This window comes from Berghia stephanieae, chromosome 8 (assembly GCF_034508935.2).
Source record: "Berghia stephanieae isolate SIO BIC M18660-M18661 chromosome 8, UCSD_Bste_1.3, whole genome shotgun sequence".
NCBI lineage: Eukaryota > Metazoa > Mollusca > Gastropoda > Nudibranchia > Aeolidiidae > Berghia > Berghia stephanieae.
The window spans coordinates 49,890,736-49,905,735 of record NC_088367.1 but is presented as its reverse complement, the minus strand read 5'-3'; the positions used below and the strand labels follow the sequence as shown (position 1 = coordinate 49,905,735).

The 15,000-nt window shown below is 39.0% G+C and overlaps 1 protein-coding gene across 1 annotated transcript in view; it reads left to right on the top strand.

Moving 5' to 3' along the window:
• LOC144979047 (MAM and LDL-receptor class A domain-containing protein 1-like) overlaps window positions 1–15,000 on the top strand; it is a 24,705-nt gene that overhangs the window by 3,776 nt on the left and 5,929 nt on the right. The window contains exons 3-7 of the mRNA XM_078925663.1: window positions 1,413–1,589; window positions 3,204–3,219; window positions 4,798–4,972; window positions 5,889–6,111; window positions 12,413–12,576. Coding sequence (XP_078781789.1) covers window positions 1,413–1,589; window positions 3,204–3,219; window positions 4,798–4,972; window positions 5,889–6,111; window positions 12,413–12,576 — 755 coding nt within the window. The remainder of the gene's footprint in view (window positions 1–1,412; window positions 1,590–3,203; window positions 3,220–4,797; window positions 4,973–5,888; window positions 6,112–12,412; window positions 12,577–15,000) is intronic.

Sequence of the window (15,000 nt, the reverse complement as noted above, 5' to 3'; positions counted from 1 at the left end):
TACGATTGTGTAATAGAGGAATATTTTTGTATGTCATACAGCAAATTGTCTTATGGAACTGTTATTCTATTCACCACTAATTTGATAATAATTATTCCTCCAACTATAATTAGAAATGACTAGTTTTCATATAATATTCAGTATTTACCATGTTTTTCTTGTAGGTCAGTATATATTGTGCGGCTATGTGTTCTTATGGTATGACACTCGCTTTTGGATTGGAAGCCCCTGGGTTCGAACCTCGCTCGGCGCATAGTTGGCTCCTTGGAAAAGGCTCTTTACCCACATTTTCTTACCGTAATCAGTTGTAAACTGAGTACATGGCCGTTAACAGCGTTGCCTCTGTCCGAAAAAAAAATTAATGTCGCCTAACAAGCGTTATGTCTCGTTCTATATGTTTCGTGTTGCTGCTGGTCAGGGACCCTATGTAAAGCGCTTGGAGCACATTTAGTGCATATTGCGCTATACAAAAAGGTAACATGTTCATTAGGATGGCCCTTGAGCGTGAAGAATGGCGTTCCATGACATTCAACCTCTGTAGGGAGACGGAACTCCGGTAAGGTAAGGTTCATTAGGAGGAAGCATCGATTTTCTCCCTCCATCTAGAACATTCTGACGTAATAACAGTCCCTCCTATATCAAAGACCTTTTAAACATATATGTCCCCAATAGAAAATTGAGGTCAAACAATAACCAATCAATCCTTGTCAAACCTAAGCCATTGCGTAAAATAGGTGAACAATCTTTTCAATTTCCGGCCCCCCCATCTTAAAGTTTTATCTTTTTACGACATAATGTTGCAATGCTCTTATTAGATATTTTGTTGTTGTTAACTTGAATTCGTATCACGTTTACATCAAACTTGTCTCACTGTAATATGTTTTGTTTTATATCACTGTAAAGCGCTTAGAGCCTGTGACAACGGGTGTAATCGCTATATAAATGCCATTTATTATAAAACTATTTTATAATAATAATAATGAAATTTATTTATATTGCGCCCACTCCTCTATACAAAAAAGCTCTAGGCGCATAACAATAACTTCAATCCATTCAAATCTCTCTCTCTCTCTCTCTCTCTCTCTCTCTCTCTCTCTCTCTCTCTCTCTCTCTCTCTCTCTCTCTCTCTCACTAACTCTATCTATCTATCTATCTCACTCCCAGTCTCTCTCGCTCTCTAACTCTCTCTCTCTCTCTCTCTCTCTCTCTCTCACACACACACATATACACACACAAACCATCCAATATATATTAACATATTAAAAATAAAGTGATATATATATATATATATATATATATATATATATATATATATATATATATATGTGTGTGTGTGTGTGTGTGTGTGTGTGTGTGTGTGTGTGTGTACATTGTCAAGATTGTTCGGATTTTCCGTGGTGACTGTTTTACAGAGTCGTTGAGTTATGAGAAATGTGACTTTGAGATTGACACTTGTGCCTGGCTGAATGCAAAACTTCCTGGCAATGATGATCTAGATTGGATGAGACATGCAGGTCTTACATCAACCCGGAAACTGGGCGTAATATCGACAGGACCAGTTTATGACCACACCATGGGATCTGATAATGGTAGTATTCTATAGATAGAACGAAATTAACCAGTAGATTTTTGACCAATCAAAACATGAAATTTGTGACACACCCTCATACATGCTCGGACAAACATAGTCGGTTGTTTATAAACATTAACGTGAATGGAATCAACCTCTCTCTGGTCATTGTTATTGTTTTCATACCGCCAAATGGGCGACTAGTTATCACACGATTTTCTTGATCAGATTATAAACGTTTAGGTTTACACATCATTTTCTGTGTTGGTTCTATTGATCAAGCGGTAGAACAGTGAGTATTTTACTTAAGCACAAATCATCGATAGTAAAACATGTGCAGTTTGCTGTGTCTACCAATCACTGCCATTGTTTACATTATGACGACTGTCCGAGAGGCGTGGTTATCTACCTGTCTATAGATAGTTCAAAGATGACGTCACTCAGGTCTTTGTTATTGTTTTTTGCCATCCACGTTTATGAGTAATGATCACTAAACTGTATTAACCTGACTATACACGTTCATGGATACACACAGTTTTGTGTGTTGGTCCGTCATACTTCCGGATGGCAATGTTATGAGCTTCTTAGCCAAGCGCGTACTATCTATAAATTAAACTTTCGTAGAATTACGAAATATTGGCTCCAATTTCAGATCTTCATGAGTATCTCTAAGTCGTTAAAACTTTGTGAAAATGAAAATTGACTCCAATCTTCGTAATTTTAAGGATTTTAAAGTGTTATTTAATGCTTGGGAGGGGAAATTCTTGATTATTCAAGTGTCCTAAAAAGATTACAATTTTTACCCCCTAAAAACTACTAATTTTTAGATTTTCAAGTTGGCAGGCCTGAACCTTAGGGCTCCTTCTGTATTGTATGCATTTTTAATGTCTATTTGGTAAACATGGCATTTGAGTATTGATAGAATGAAGTTGGCGTCACTCTGGTCTATGTTATTGTTTTTGCCATCCGCATTTATGAGTAATTCTCATAAACTTTATTAACCAGACTATAAACGCTCAAGGTTACACATAGTTTTATGTGTTGATCCTTTATAATGGAGGGTAATGTTTCGAGTTTCTTAGATAAGCGCACACTATAGCCGGATACTAAAACCGTAGCCTTCGTAAACTAATGGTCTGACACCAACAACAAATGACGTCAAAAGACAATTCTTTGGCCACAAAAGAAAAGAAATCGTGAGTTGTATTCAACAGTTCAACCAATGGAATCACTTGTTTTCTTGAGCTCTACTAACGACAACTCACTAGGTGGTCCACAAAACTAAAATGACGTCAAAATATGGGTCTTAGTGGGTTTTAGTGTAGCCATCGTTATGTTATAGCCTGATACTGAAATCCAAAAGGACTGGCAATTTGACATCATTATTTGTTTTTTGCACCGCCTAGTGAGTTGTCGTTAGTAGAGCTCATGGAAACAAGTCATTTCATTGGTTGAACTATTGAATACAACTCTCAATTTGTTTTCTTTTGTGGCAAAAGACTGGAATTTTGACGTCATTGTTTGGTCAGTGTCAGGCCATAACTTTACGAAGGCCACGGTTTTAGTGTCAGGCTATCAGTTAATGATGGCGACGCTAAAACCCAAGAACCCCATATTTTGATGTCACTTTCAGGTTTGTGGACAGCCGAGTGAGTTGTCTTTAGTAGTGCTTAATGAAACAAGTGATTCCATTGGTTGAACTGTTCAATGCAACACACGACATGTTTTCTTTTGTGGCCAAAGACATGTCTTTTGACGTCAGTTGTTGGTCAGTGTCAGGCTATGAGTTTACGAAATGTTGTGCGCTTCTTAGCCAAGCGCATATTATTATTATTATCCGATGGCAATGTTGTGAGCTTCCAAGCCAAGCGCATACTATCAAGAGTACTATCAGCAGAAGATTGCAGACTACGGTGAAGGCGCATTACAATACGCTTTCTCAGAGCAATGTTTATTATAGATGTTGTAGAAATTCATAACATTGCCATCCGCAAGTATAACGGACCAAGACACAAAACTATGTGTAACCTTGAACTGTTGTAGTCTGAGATAGAACGAGGTTTAAGTTCACTCCAGTCTTTGTCATTGTTTTTTTTATCCATGTTTTTGAGTAATTCTCATTTAACTGTATTAACCAGATCATAAACGTTTAAGGTTACACATAGTTTTGTGTGTTGGTCCGTTATAATATTTCCGGATGGCAATGTTATAAATTTCTACAGTATCTATTATAAACATTGCTCTGAGAAAGCGAATTTTTATGCGGCTTATCCCTTCACTTTAAGTAGTCGAAAATCTTCTGCTGCACCCACTGACCACAAATATCATACTCAAGAAGGGCCTCCTGTTAGGAGATTGTGATCTCGCCATTACACCTTTTCTGCATGGCGTTTTATGATAGTGGCCGTAGGCTGACTTAAGAGACAATATGCATGGTAGGAGGCCACAGAGAGCATCATCCAGAGATATGAAGTATTCTAAAACAAATGTTTGCGACGAACATTCAAGATTTTCAAGATATTCTGGCCAAATACAATCTCAAATGAGGACTTGGGAGCGAGAGCTGAAGTGGAGTCTCTGGAGTGTCTCATTAAAAGGAGAGGATGGCAATGTTTGGTGTATGTCTGTCGCAGACATGATGAAACTGATAAGGAAGACTCTGCGATGGCCACCCCAAGGAAATAGGAAGCGAGGCTGTCCCAAGGAGACTTGGAGACATACCGTAAAGCGGAATCTAAAGCATAGACGCCTGTCCCTTGAAATGGCCGCAAGAATAGCTGCTGACCGGACCAGGTGGAGATCCCTTGCATCGCCTCAAGTGCCAGCAAGCCCGGAGAGGATTGGTTGTGAGTGAGAGAGTGGGAGTGAGTGAGAGAGGCCGATTCATACCAAGGTCTTCAAAATCATCTTCATCACTCATTTCATTTGAAAACATTAAGAAACTACATGCCTCAGCGGCTATGTGGTCTAGTGGTATATCACTGGCCTTCGGATCTAAAAGTCTTGTCTTCGAGTTCGATTCTTGGCAAAAAGAAAATCATCTCAAACCTAGGACTTCGCCAACACCCAGGTTTGAGAGATTTTTTTATGTGTGCCAAAATGAGGGTAATTTAAATCGATCAATATTTGAGGGACGAGTTTTCTGGCTAAATGTTTAAATACATGTCTTTCCAGAGTTTGACAACTAATTGGCGAATAAAAGTTTACTTCTTCTTTTTCTCTTCTAGGTACTACATGATGGGGGTCGGACTAGGCTCGCTAGACGTGTTCATTTGGCATACGGACAGGAATTACCCTACAAAGATTGCAAATGGCGACTTGCTCTGGAGGAAAGTGGGTGTGCAAGGTGACAGGTGGCACGTCGCCCAAGTGAACATTCAAGGAATACGGGATAGTTACAGGGTAAATATGAACAACTAGATGCTTTCACATGGAATACATTCTTTCTCTCTCTCCCACTCTCTTTCTCCTTCTCTCTCTCTCTCTCTCTCTCTCTCTCTCTCTCTCTTAATCTCTGAGTTCTCCATAGTCTCCCCTCTCTCTTTCTGATATTGTTACCCCCCGCCCCCCATCCTTCCATCTCTGCGGCGCACCTCTCTCTTAAAATCTCCCAATGGCCCAAGTGAACATTCATGAGATACGGGATAGTTACAGGGTAAATATGAACCACTAGATGCTTTCACATGGAATAAATGTGCCCCATCGTCTCAAGACGGTATTATATTGGATTGAACAAAATTTTATAAAGTCAAATTAAATTTAAACTGGTCAAAGTTGGATTGATTGCTAATGTCTTCTCCTCAATAGAACATGAAAACTCAACGCAATTCTGATATTTCTTTCTATAAATTCAATTTTCAGCATCTTAATCATCCCCACATAAAACCGTTTTGAAGCGAGGGGTGATATATTATCTCTCTCTCTCTCTCTCTCTCTCTCTCTCTCTCTCTCTCTCTCTCTCATTCTCTGAGTTGTCCCTAATCTCCCCTCTCTCTATCTGATATTGTTACCCCCCCCCCGTCCTTGCTACTCAGCGGCGCACCTCTCTCCTAAAATCTCCCAATAGCCCACGTCTTTGATATTGTTTTTTGCCATCCACGTTTATGAGTAATCCTCACTAAACTGTATTAACCTGACTATAAATGATCATGGTTACACACAGTTTTGTGTATTGGTCCGTTATACTTCCGGATGGCATTCTTCTGAGCTCCTTAGCCAAGCTCATACTATCTTTAAGTTAACGATGGCTACGGTCCACTCCAGCCTTTCATATCATCTGTTTATGTTCCTATTTATTCATTCTTTCATTCAACTCTAGATTATAGTTCGAGGAACGGTGGGAAGTGCTGGTAGCAGCGACATCGCTGTCGATGACTTCGTGATCCTCAAGTCTACGTGTCAACATCAAAGTCAAATGATGACAACGTCAAAATACGACACAACAACAACAAAAAGAACAACAACAACACAGAAGCTATCACCAACAAATACACAGACGGCATTTCCAACAGCTACACACGTTGCAAAGACGACAAGTTTCGGTAAGATTTTGTACTTTGCAATTATAAACTAGCGTCTTATCCAAAGGGTAGCAAGCAATAGCTATTATCCATTTCACGCTGTAGAAACAAACCGGCAGGATAAACTCAGGCTTTATGGGCCTAATGACTCCGAAGGACTCTTGTTTTGTTTTTTACTACTTGTATCAATGCCCGAGGGTCTCGTTAACTTAAAATCTGACAATGACTTCTCCGGGAACATTGAGAGTTTCTCCATTGATTAAACTAAAACTGAGATTTTATGTAGCGCAATATTCACTAAATGTGCTCAAAGCGCTTTACAAGGGATCCCTGGTCAACAGCAACATTTAACTTGTAGGACCGAACATGACGCCTGTTAGCGATATTACATTTTTTTTCGGACAGAGACTCGACAACGCTGTTAACGACCAGGTACCCATTTTACACCTGAATACGATGAGAGAATGTGAGTAAATAGCCTTTTTCAAGCACTCAAATGTGCGCCGAGCGAGGCCTCAACCTAGAACCATCCGATTCGAAAGCGAGTGTCATACCACATAGCCGCACAAAGTAAACAAGTCACCAATGTCACTCTCACATAACGAGTTACATCCCTTCATTTAAAATTATTTTTTGACAGACAAAAAATAAAAAAGAAAAATATTTATATCTTAATTTAATTCATTTGTCAATCGAATTATCACTCATTAAATGATTCACTATTCTTTATATTTTCTGCCTTTGTCATCGTACAATTTTATAATGTAATTGTAATATCGCCTCACAGGTGTCATCACGTCCCATCCTACATGTTAAGTGTTTGCTGTTCGCCAGGGACCCCTTGTAAAGCGCTTTGAGCTCGTTTAGTGGATATTGCTCTATAAAAAAGCTGAATTATAAAAAAATATGTTTTTGATGTCTAAATGGTAGTGTCTGCTTGCTCTACTTTGTGAGCGTATAATGTTATAAACAGCTTGTCTGCCTGGAGAAACGATGCCTATGTTCGCCCAGCAACCAGCTTTAATATATATGAAATATAAATGGAGTCACTCTATTTATGGCCGAAACACATGTTTCTGTGGTCTTCCCACGTCGTCTTTCGGCATATTATAATCTGTGTGAAGACCACAAAAACATGTGTTTCGACCATAAATAAGTGAGTGACTCCATTTATATTTTATATTAGCTCTAACCAACATAATCGAGCACTCCCGTACCGACAAGTACACACCAACACTGAGTGACAATTTGTATTCTATATTAGGTCTAACCATCATTATCGAGCACTTTCGTACCTACGAGTACCCACCAACACTCATATATATATATATATATATATATATATATATATATATATATATATACATATATACATACATACATCCCTACATATATGTATTATACGGTATGGAAGATGTAACCGAGACATACGAGCAAGAGTAACTCAAGCCAAACAGGCCTTCATGGACCTGGGAAACATTTTGAAAAACAAACAGATGTCGTTCGGGATTAGATTCCGAGTCTTGAAGTGCTACGTGTGGCCAATCTTGTTCTACGGATGCGAAAGCTGGACTACAAATGCAGAAACACAAAAGAACATTGAAGCTTTTGAAATGTGGTGCTTGCGAAGGATGCAGAGAATATCGTATACCGCACACAAAACGAACGAAGAAGTGCTAAAACAAACATACCAACAAAGGAAACTAATGCCCTTAATAGTGGATCGACAACTATCCTTTTTCGGACACATAGTAAGGAAAGATAAGAATGAATACCTGGCAAGTTGTGGAAAAATACCTGGTAAACGCGCCCGGGGGAGACAAAGAAAAACACTCATAGACCAACTGAAGGGCTTCACCAACCTAACAATCCAAGAGCTGTTTGAAAAAGCAAGAGACAGGGAGGAATGGAGAGAGATAATTCATGCAGTATCCGAAGCCTGGACCAGGCATGGAACCTAGAAGAAGAAGAATATATTTTCAAACAGAGCTGACGCTGTGTAATTTTGACCACGATAAGCAGTGTCAACTGGTGCAGTCAAAGACAGACTACATGGATTGGACAAATACATCTGGACCAACACTATCAACAAACACAGGACCTAGGCATGACCATACAACAGGCGAAGGAGGTGAAGTACTATTAATTGTGACGGGCTATAGAAGGAGCGAAATTAACGTTACTTAGTTCTTTGTTATTGTCTTTGGAGAGTCATTTAAAATATTAGTTCTATCTACAAAATTGTTGATTGAATGCCTCGATAACGTTGCTCACTCCATCATTGATACCATTAACTCTCTCCTTACCACCCATAGGAAAATCGTCACATTCGTTACGATGCAGCCAACAATTTTCTTATTCTGACTTCATTTTGTTATAGTTATAGCCATAAAAACTCGACATTGTATTGCAGAGCTCATTTTTTCTGAACAAAATATAGAATATACTTGTTGCTAATCTGTTTGAAAAATCTATTTTTGTATTGGGTGAGTATAAAGTTTTGGGTAAAATTCCGAAAATAGCTGGTAAGGAGAGAGTTAATCAATCTCTTGAAACAGATATAATCCCAGATTGCTCCAAGGGAGCCATAGTAACTCCAATCTTGAAAAATAATATAATTACCACCCCCCACCCCCTTTTCCTTCAAAGAAAAAGAAAAGAGAAGAAAAGAAACAAAGAAAATAAAACACAATAATTAAAAAAAACAACAACAAATAAGCCAAATATTTTCAGGTCTGATAACCCGAATTGATATGGCCTCATTGTTATGGAGATACTTTCAAACCAACGCAAAATAATCTCCATTACAACAATGTTAAAACAGGCCCATGATTGCGTCCTGCTATCAGACCTGAAAATGTTACACGTCGACCACATCACAGTCCAATGCCGTTTTTAAGAGTATCAAGATTAAATTGAATCAAAAATCAAATCCTTTAAATATCGAACACATTTTCGAACACAAAAAAAAATGCAACATTAAATTATGCCCTTCCGCCACGACATCGTAAGATATCGTCGTCTAGGCATTCCATGACGGAATATAGATAATTTATCGAAAAAGGTGTCTAATGTTAACAGGAATCACCCATGTTTTCCAAGTGAGCAAATTGGGGGTTTCTAATATTCTTGCACAAGGAAAGAAAAACGAAATTGCCTAAGCGGGGCTCAAACCCAGGGCCGCCCCGATCATAGTGCAATGCCTTCACCACTCGGCCACTTCGCCCCCCAGCCCCCCCCCCCCCCCCCCCCTCCCCTTTCCGACCAATGCCCAAAACTAATCTCATGGCTAACGCCCTTTTGTCATAAAAAGGCAGGGTTACCGAGTTAACTCACTCAACCCTAACACCGACTAGATCCGTTGTATACCCCGGGTTACTTTTACCACATGCCTATTTATTACATTTTTATGAGACAAAATATGGCGTAGTATCAAAGATAATGTTTTTCATTTTTACATGTTGAGTTAATGGTAGTTGAATAAAACTATCTATCTATGTACATGTTCATTTTTAATACATTTTTTCCAATTTTGTAAAGTTGCAAATGAACGAGGAAACATCTGGGCAGATTGGTGTAGAACAAATAAATTAATGATTTCAAACACCTGGTTTCAACAACACCCAAGAAGAACCTGGACATGGCAATCACCAGGGGACAGAGCAAGGAACCAGATAGACTTTATAGCAGTATCATCAAGATTCAGAAATGGCATATTAAATTGCAAAACCTACCCAGGCGCCGATGTAGACAGTGACCATGTCCCAGTTGTTTGTACAGTAAGGATAAAGTTTAAAGCTATTCAGAGAACAGCTGGTAGAATAAAGAGGGATTACAGGTTATGCAAAGACAATGGCATACAAACAAAAATGAGAGAAGAATTTGAAAATGCACTCATGATACAAAGCCAAAGTGAACCTGATAACGAAAAATGTGAAAAACAATTTGATATATTCCAAAAGTGTGTCAAAGCAACTACAGAAAAGCATTTACCAATAGCTCAAACAAACAGCAAAAAGGATGGATGACAAATGAAATTCTAAACCTATTTGAAGAAAGACGAAAATGCAACAGAGGGTCTGCAGAATACCAAACATTGAACAACCACATTAAATCCAAATGCATCGAGGCACACGAGAACTATCTAGACTGGAAATGCTGCGAAATCGAAAGAGAATACAAACCCAACCCCCAACAAGCTCACCAAAGAATAAAAGAACTATCAGGGAAAAGGAAAAGCAAAGCAGCAGGAAGTTGTATCCAAAACAAACAAGGGGAACTGCTATTTGAAGAACAACATATAGAAAGCCGATGGGTAGAATACATAGGCGAACTGTACAATGATCCAAATAGAAATGAACCACCACTGAAATTCAAAGAACCATTAAGCGGACAAAACATCACCAAAAGTGAAATTGAACATGCCATGGAACGAATGAAGGATGGTAAAGCAACAGGCCCTGATGAAATATCTGTAGAGGTATTAAAAAGCCTAGGAGATCTAGCAATTGATGAACTTCACATATTATTCAACAATATATACAATACTGGGAAAATTCCAGAAGATCTCTGTAACTCTATTTTCATAGCAATACCAAAGAAAGCAGGTGCAGTCAGATGCGAAAATTTTAGAACTATAAGTTTAATAAGTCACATCAACAAAATACTGTTGCGTATAATTATCAACAGGCTAAGGAATAAGATTAACCCCGAAATCGCAGAAGAACAATATGGATTCCAACCTGACAGAGGGACAAGGAACGCAATATACCTCCTCCGTGTTTTAAGTGAAAGAGCTATACAGGTTCAGACCCCACTATACCTCTGTTTTGTCGACTACAAAAAAGCTTTTGATAGAGTACGCCACGAAGAAATACTAAAACAACTGCACTCCATTGGCGCTGATGAGAAAGACCTCAGACTCATGCAAACATTATACTACACCCAGCAGGCATCTATCAAAATCGGAAACTCTACAGGAAATTCCATTCCTATTAAGAAAGGAGTCCGTCAAGGGTGTGTTGCCTCACCAGATCTGTTTAATCTATACCAAGAAACAATCATGAGGGGCATAAATAATATGGAGGGAATAAAAGTAGGAGGTCACAACATAAATAATATAAGATACGCAGACGATACGGTACTCATTGCAACATCAGAAATCCAACTTCAAAAGATTGTTGACAAAGTGGTAGTAGATAGTGAAGCCAAGGGAATGGAAGTGAATATCACCAAAACAGAATGCATGGTAATACAGAAAAACCCCGAAAACAACAACACCTGCAATATAACGATTCACGGCGAGCAGCTTACCAACGTAGAAAGTTTTAAATACCTAGGTTCAATAGTGACAACAGATGGAAGATGTAACCGAGACATACGAGCTAGAATAACTCAAGCCAAACAGGCCTTCATGGACCTGGGAAACATTTTGAAAAACAAACAGATGTCGTTCGGGATTAGATTCCGAGTCTTGAAGTGCTACGTGTGGCCAATCTTGTTCTACGGATGCGAAAGCTGGACTACAAATGCAGAAACACAAAAGAACATTGAAGCTTTTGAAATGTGGTGCTTGAGAATGATGCAGAGAATATCGTATACCGCACACAAAACGAACGAAGAAGTGCTAAATCAAACATACCAACAAAGGAAACTAATGCCCTTAATAGTGGATCGACAACTATCCTTTTTCGGACACATAGTAAGGAAAGATAAGAATGAATACCTGGCAAGTTGTGGAAAAATACCTGGTAAACGCGCCCGGGGGAGACAAAGAAAAACACTCATAGACCAACTGAAGGGCTTCACCAACCTAACAATCCAAGAGCTGTTTGAAAAAGCAAGAGACAGGGAGGAATGGAGAGAGATAATTCATGCAGTATCCGAAGCCTGGACCAGGCATGGAACCTAGAAGAAGAAAGTTGCAAAAATCTCTAGGATTGAGTGAGTTCAATAAGTTTCAAGACTGCCTGAAATGGCACTGCCTGTGCGGCTATGTGGTCTAGTGGTCTGACACTCGCTTTCGGATCGAAAGGTCCTGGGTTTGAGCCTCGCGGTCGGCGCATAGTTGAGTCCTTGGAAAAGGCTCTTTATTCACATTCTCTCACCGTGCTCAAGTGTAACACGAGTACCTGGCCGTTAATAGCGTTGTCTTTGTCCGATAAATTTTAATATCGCCTAACAGGCGTCATGTCCCGTCCTACATGTTAAATGTTGCTGTTGACCAGGGACACCTTGTAAAGCGCTTTGAGCAAATTTAGTGGATATTGCCCTATATTAAGCTCAGTTAATTTTTTTTTTAATTGGTATTATTTATATTTAGGTACTGGACAATACTTGTACGTCGAATCATCTAGCCACCGTCTAGGGGACACTGCCATTTTGATCAGCCCGACCTACTCGACCAATGGCTCGACTTCCTGTCACATGACCTTGACCTTCTTCTACTCAATGTACGGAACGGGTATTGGAAGTCTGGCAATAAAGGTTTTTATTGTTGTTTTTTGTGTGTTTGTTTCCCGTCTGATCTTGTTAAGAGTGACGAAAAATATGATGTCAACAAACAACAAAAAACAAAACAAAACTGGTTCCTATCTAGTTGGAAGTGCAAGACTACTTTTTTCTTTTTTTGCGGCTATGTGGTCTTGGTATGACACTCGCTTTCGGATCGGAAGATCCTGTGTTCGAGCATCGCTCGGCGGATAGTTGTTTCCTTGGAATAGACTCTTTACTCATATTCTCTCACCGTACACAGGTGTAAAATGAGTACCTAGCCGTTAAGAGCGTTGTCTCTGTCCGAAAAAATTGTAATATTGTCAAACGGGCGTCATGTTTCGTTCTATATGTTACTTGTTGATGTTGGACAGGGACCCCTTATAAAGCGTTTGAGCACGTTTATTGAATATTGCACTATATAAAAGCTCATTTTTTAAAACTCTTCCGGAGGACTGGAGAAATGCTTTGAGTAAATTATCTTCTGGCTTCAGAGTGATAGCATCTTATTTTCTAGTCTAAACAAATGCTGGTCGTCAATAAAGAACATCTATCCTAGCTATTTTACATTTCGTAATACGGTTCAACAGTCGTAACGTCACTTCCCTCGCAATGACGCATGGCGGACGCACTTATGAAATATTTTTCCGACGAGCATAAAAGTGTATCCAGAGGAGAAAATATTATAAATCTGATCATGTTTTGACTTTTACACATTCTGATCACAAGGCATAGACGTCTATGAAAAGTTCTAGCCAGTATGAAGAATGAAAAGTAATGATTTTCTTTGTTTAGAACCAAGATGGCCGCCGTTGCCGGGCGGCGTGACATCAGACAACTTAATCCAATTACTAGAATCTGCAAATACATCCTGAAGATACTAAAATAGTTATGCCAGCTTATAATGGGAGCAATCTATAGATAGTATGCGCTTGGCTAAGAAGCTCATAACATTGCCATCCGGAAGTATAACGGACCAACACATAAAACTTTATGTAACCACGAACTTTCATTGTGTGGTTGATACAGTTTAATGAGAATCACTCACAAACGCGGATGGCAAAATACAATAACAAAGGCTTGAGTGACGTCATCTTCGTTCTATCTATATTCATGTTTTCGTCCAACCAGGTCATCAACCGCATGATTTGTTGCTCACCAACGATTGGATATTTCTTAACAAATGTAAACACGCTGCATTGTTTACAAATGATATAAACATACCCATGTGTAAAGCTTAACCAAATGACCAATGGTGATGTTAGATATGTAATAATATGTGAACACTTTTCACTAAGTGGTTCACTTTGAGCACAATTGGATTCAGTAGGCTGATGTCACGCCGCCCGGCAACGGCGGCCATCTTGGTTCTAATCAAAGAAAATCATTACTTTTTATTCTTCAAGCTGGCTAGAACTTTTCATATGTCTTGTGATCAGAATGTGTAAAAGTCAAAACATGATCAAATTTATGTTTTTTTCCTCTGGATACGCTTTTATGCTCGCCGTAGAAATATTTCATACGGGCGTCCGCCATTGTTCCGATAGTTTAGAGCCAGTGTTACTAAGTTACCATTCGTCATTGCGAGGGAAGTGACATTACGACTGTTGAAGCCTATTTGTAATGTGACCAATGACCTCGAGCACATGGAAAGTTAATATAGATCATGCCCATTCAATATGTAACCTATTTATTATTTGTTCTTCGAAGTACTCGTTACATCAGGGGCGTGGCTATATTGGTTAATTTGGTACCTGGCACCGCGGCCATCTTTGAAAAATGGATTACAGCATTTAAAAAATAAGGAAACAGAGAAATAGTAAATACCACCTCTTACTTATTTGAGTAAGTCTTATCTGCATACTTGAAAACTTTCTTTTTTCTTTTCAAATAAAACACGTTTTAAGTTATTTTCTTCTGATTCTGGCACCCCCTTATACTGTAAACATGCCACGCCACTGCGTTCCATTCCACCTTCCAATGATAATTTAGGAACTAGAAAAGTAGGAGATGTGTCGTCACAAAATTTTAAAATTAAAATTAAAATTGAGCTTTATATAGCACCATATCCACTAAATGTGCTCAAAGCGCTTTACAAGGTGTCCCTGGTCAACAGCAACATTTAATATGTATGACGGGACATGACGCTTGTTAGGCGATATTACAATTTTTCGGACAAAGACAACGCTGTTAACGGCCAGGTACACATTTTACACCTGAGTACGGTGAGTGAAGAACATTTTCCAATGACGCAACTGTACGCCGAGCGCGAGGCTCGAACCCAGGACCTTCGATCCTAAAGCGAGTGTCATTCCACCTGACTCGTCTCGTGAGTCACAAAACTCAAGGCAAAAATAACGATAAGGATTGAAATGTAAGCTTCAATTTATGAGACGAAGACAGATTATGCTGTGAATG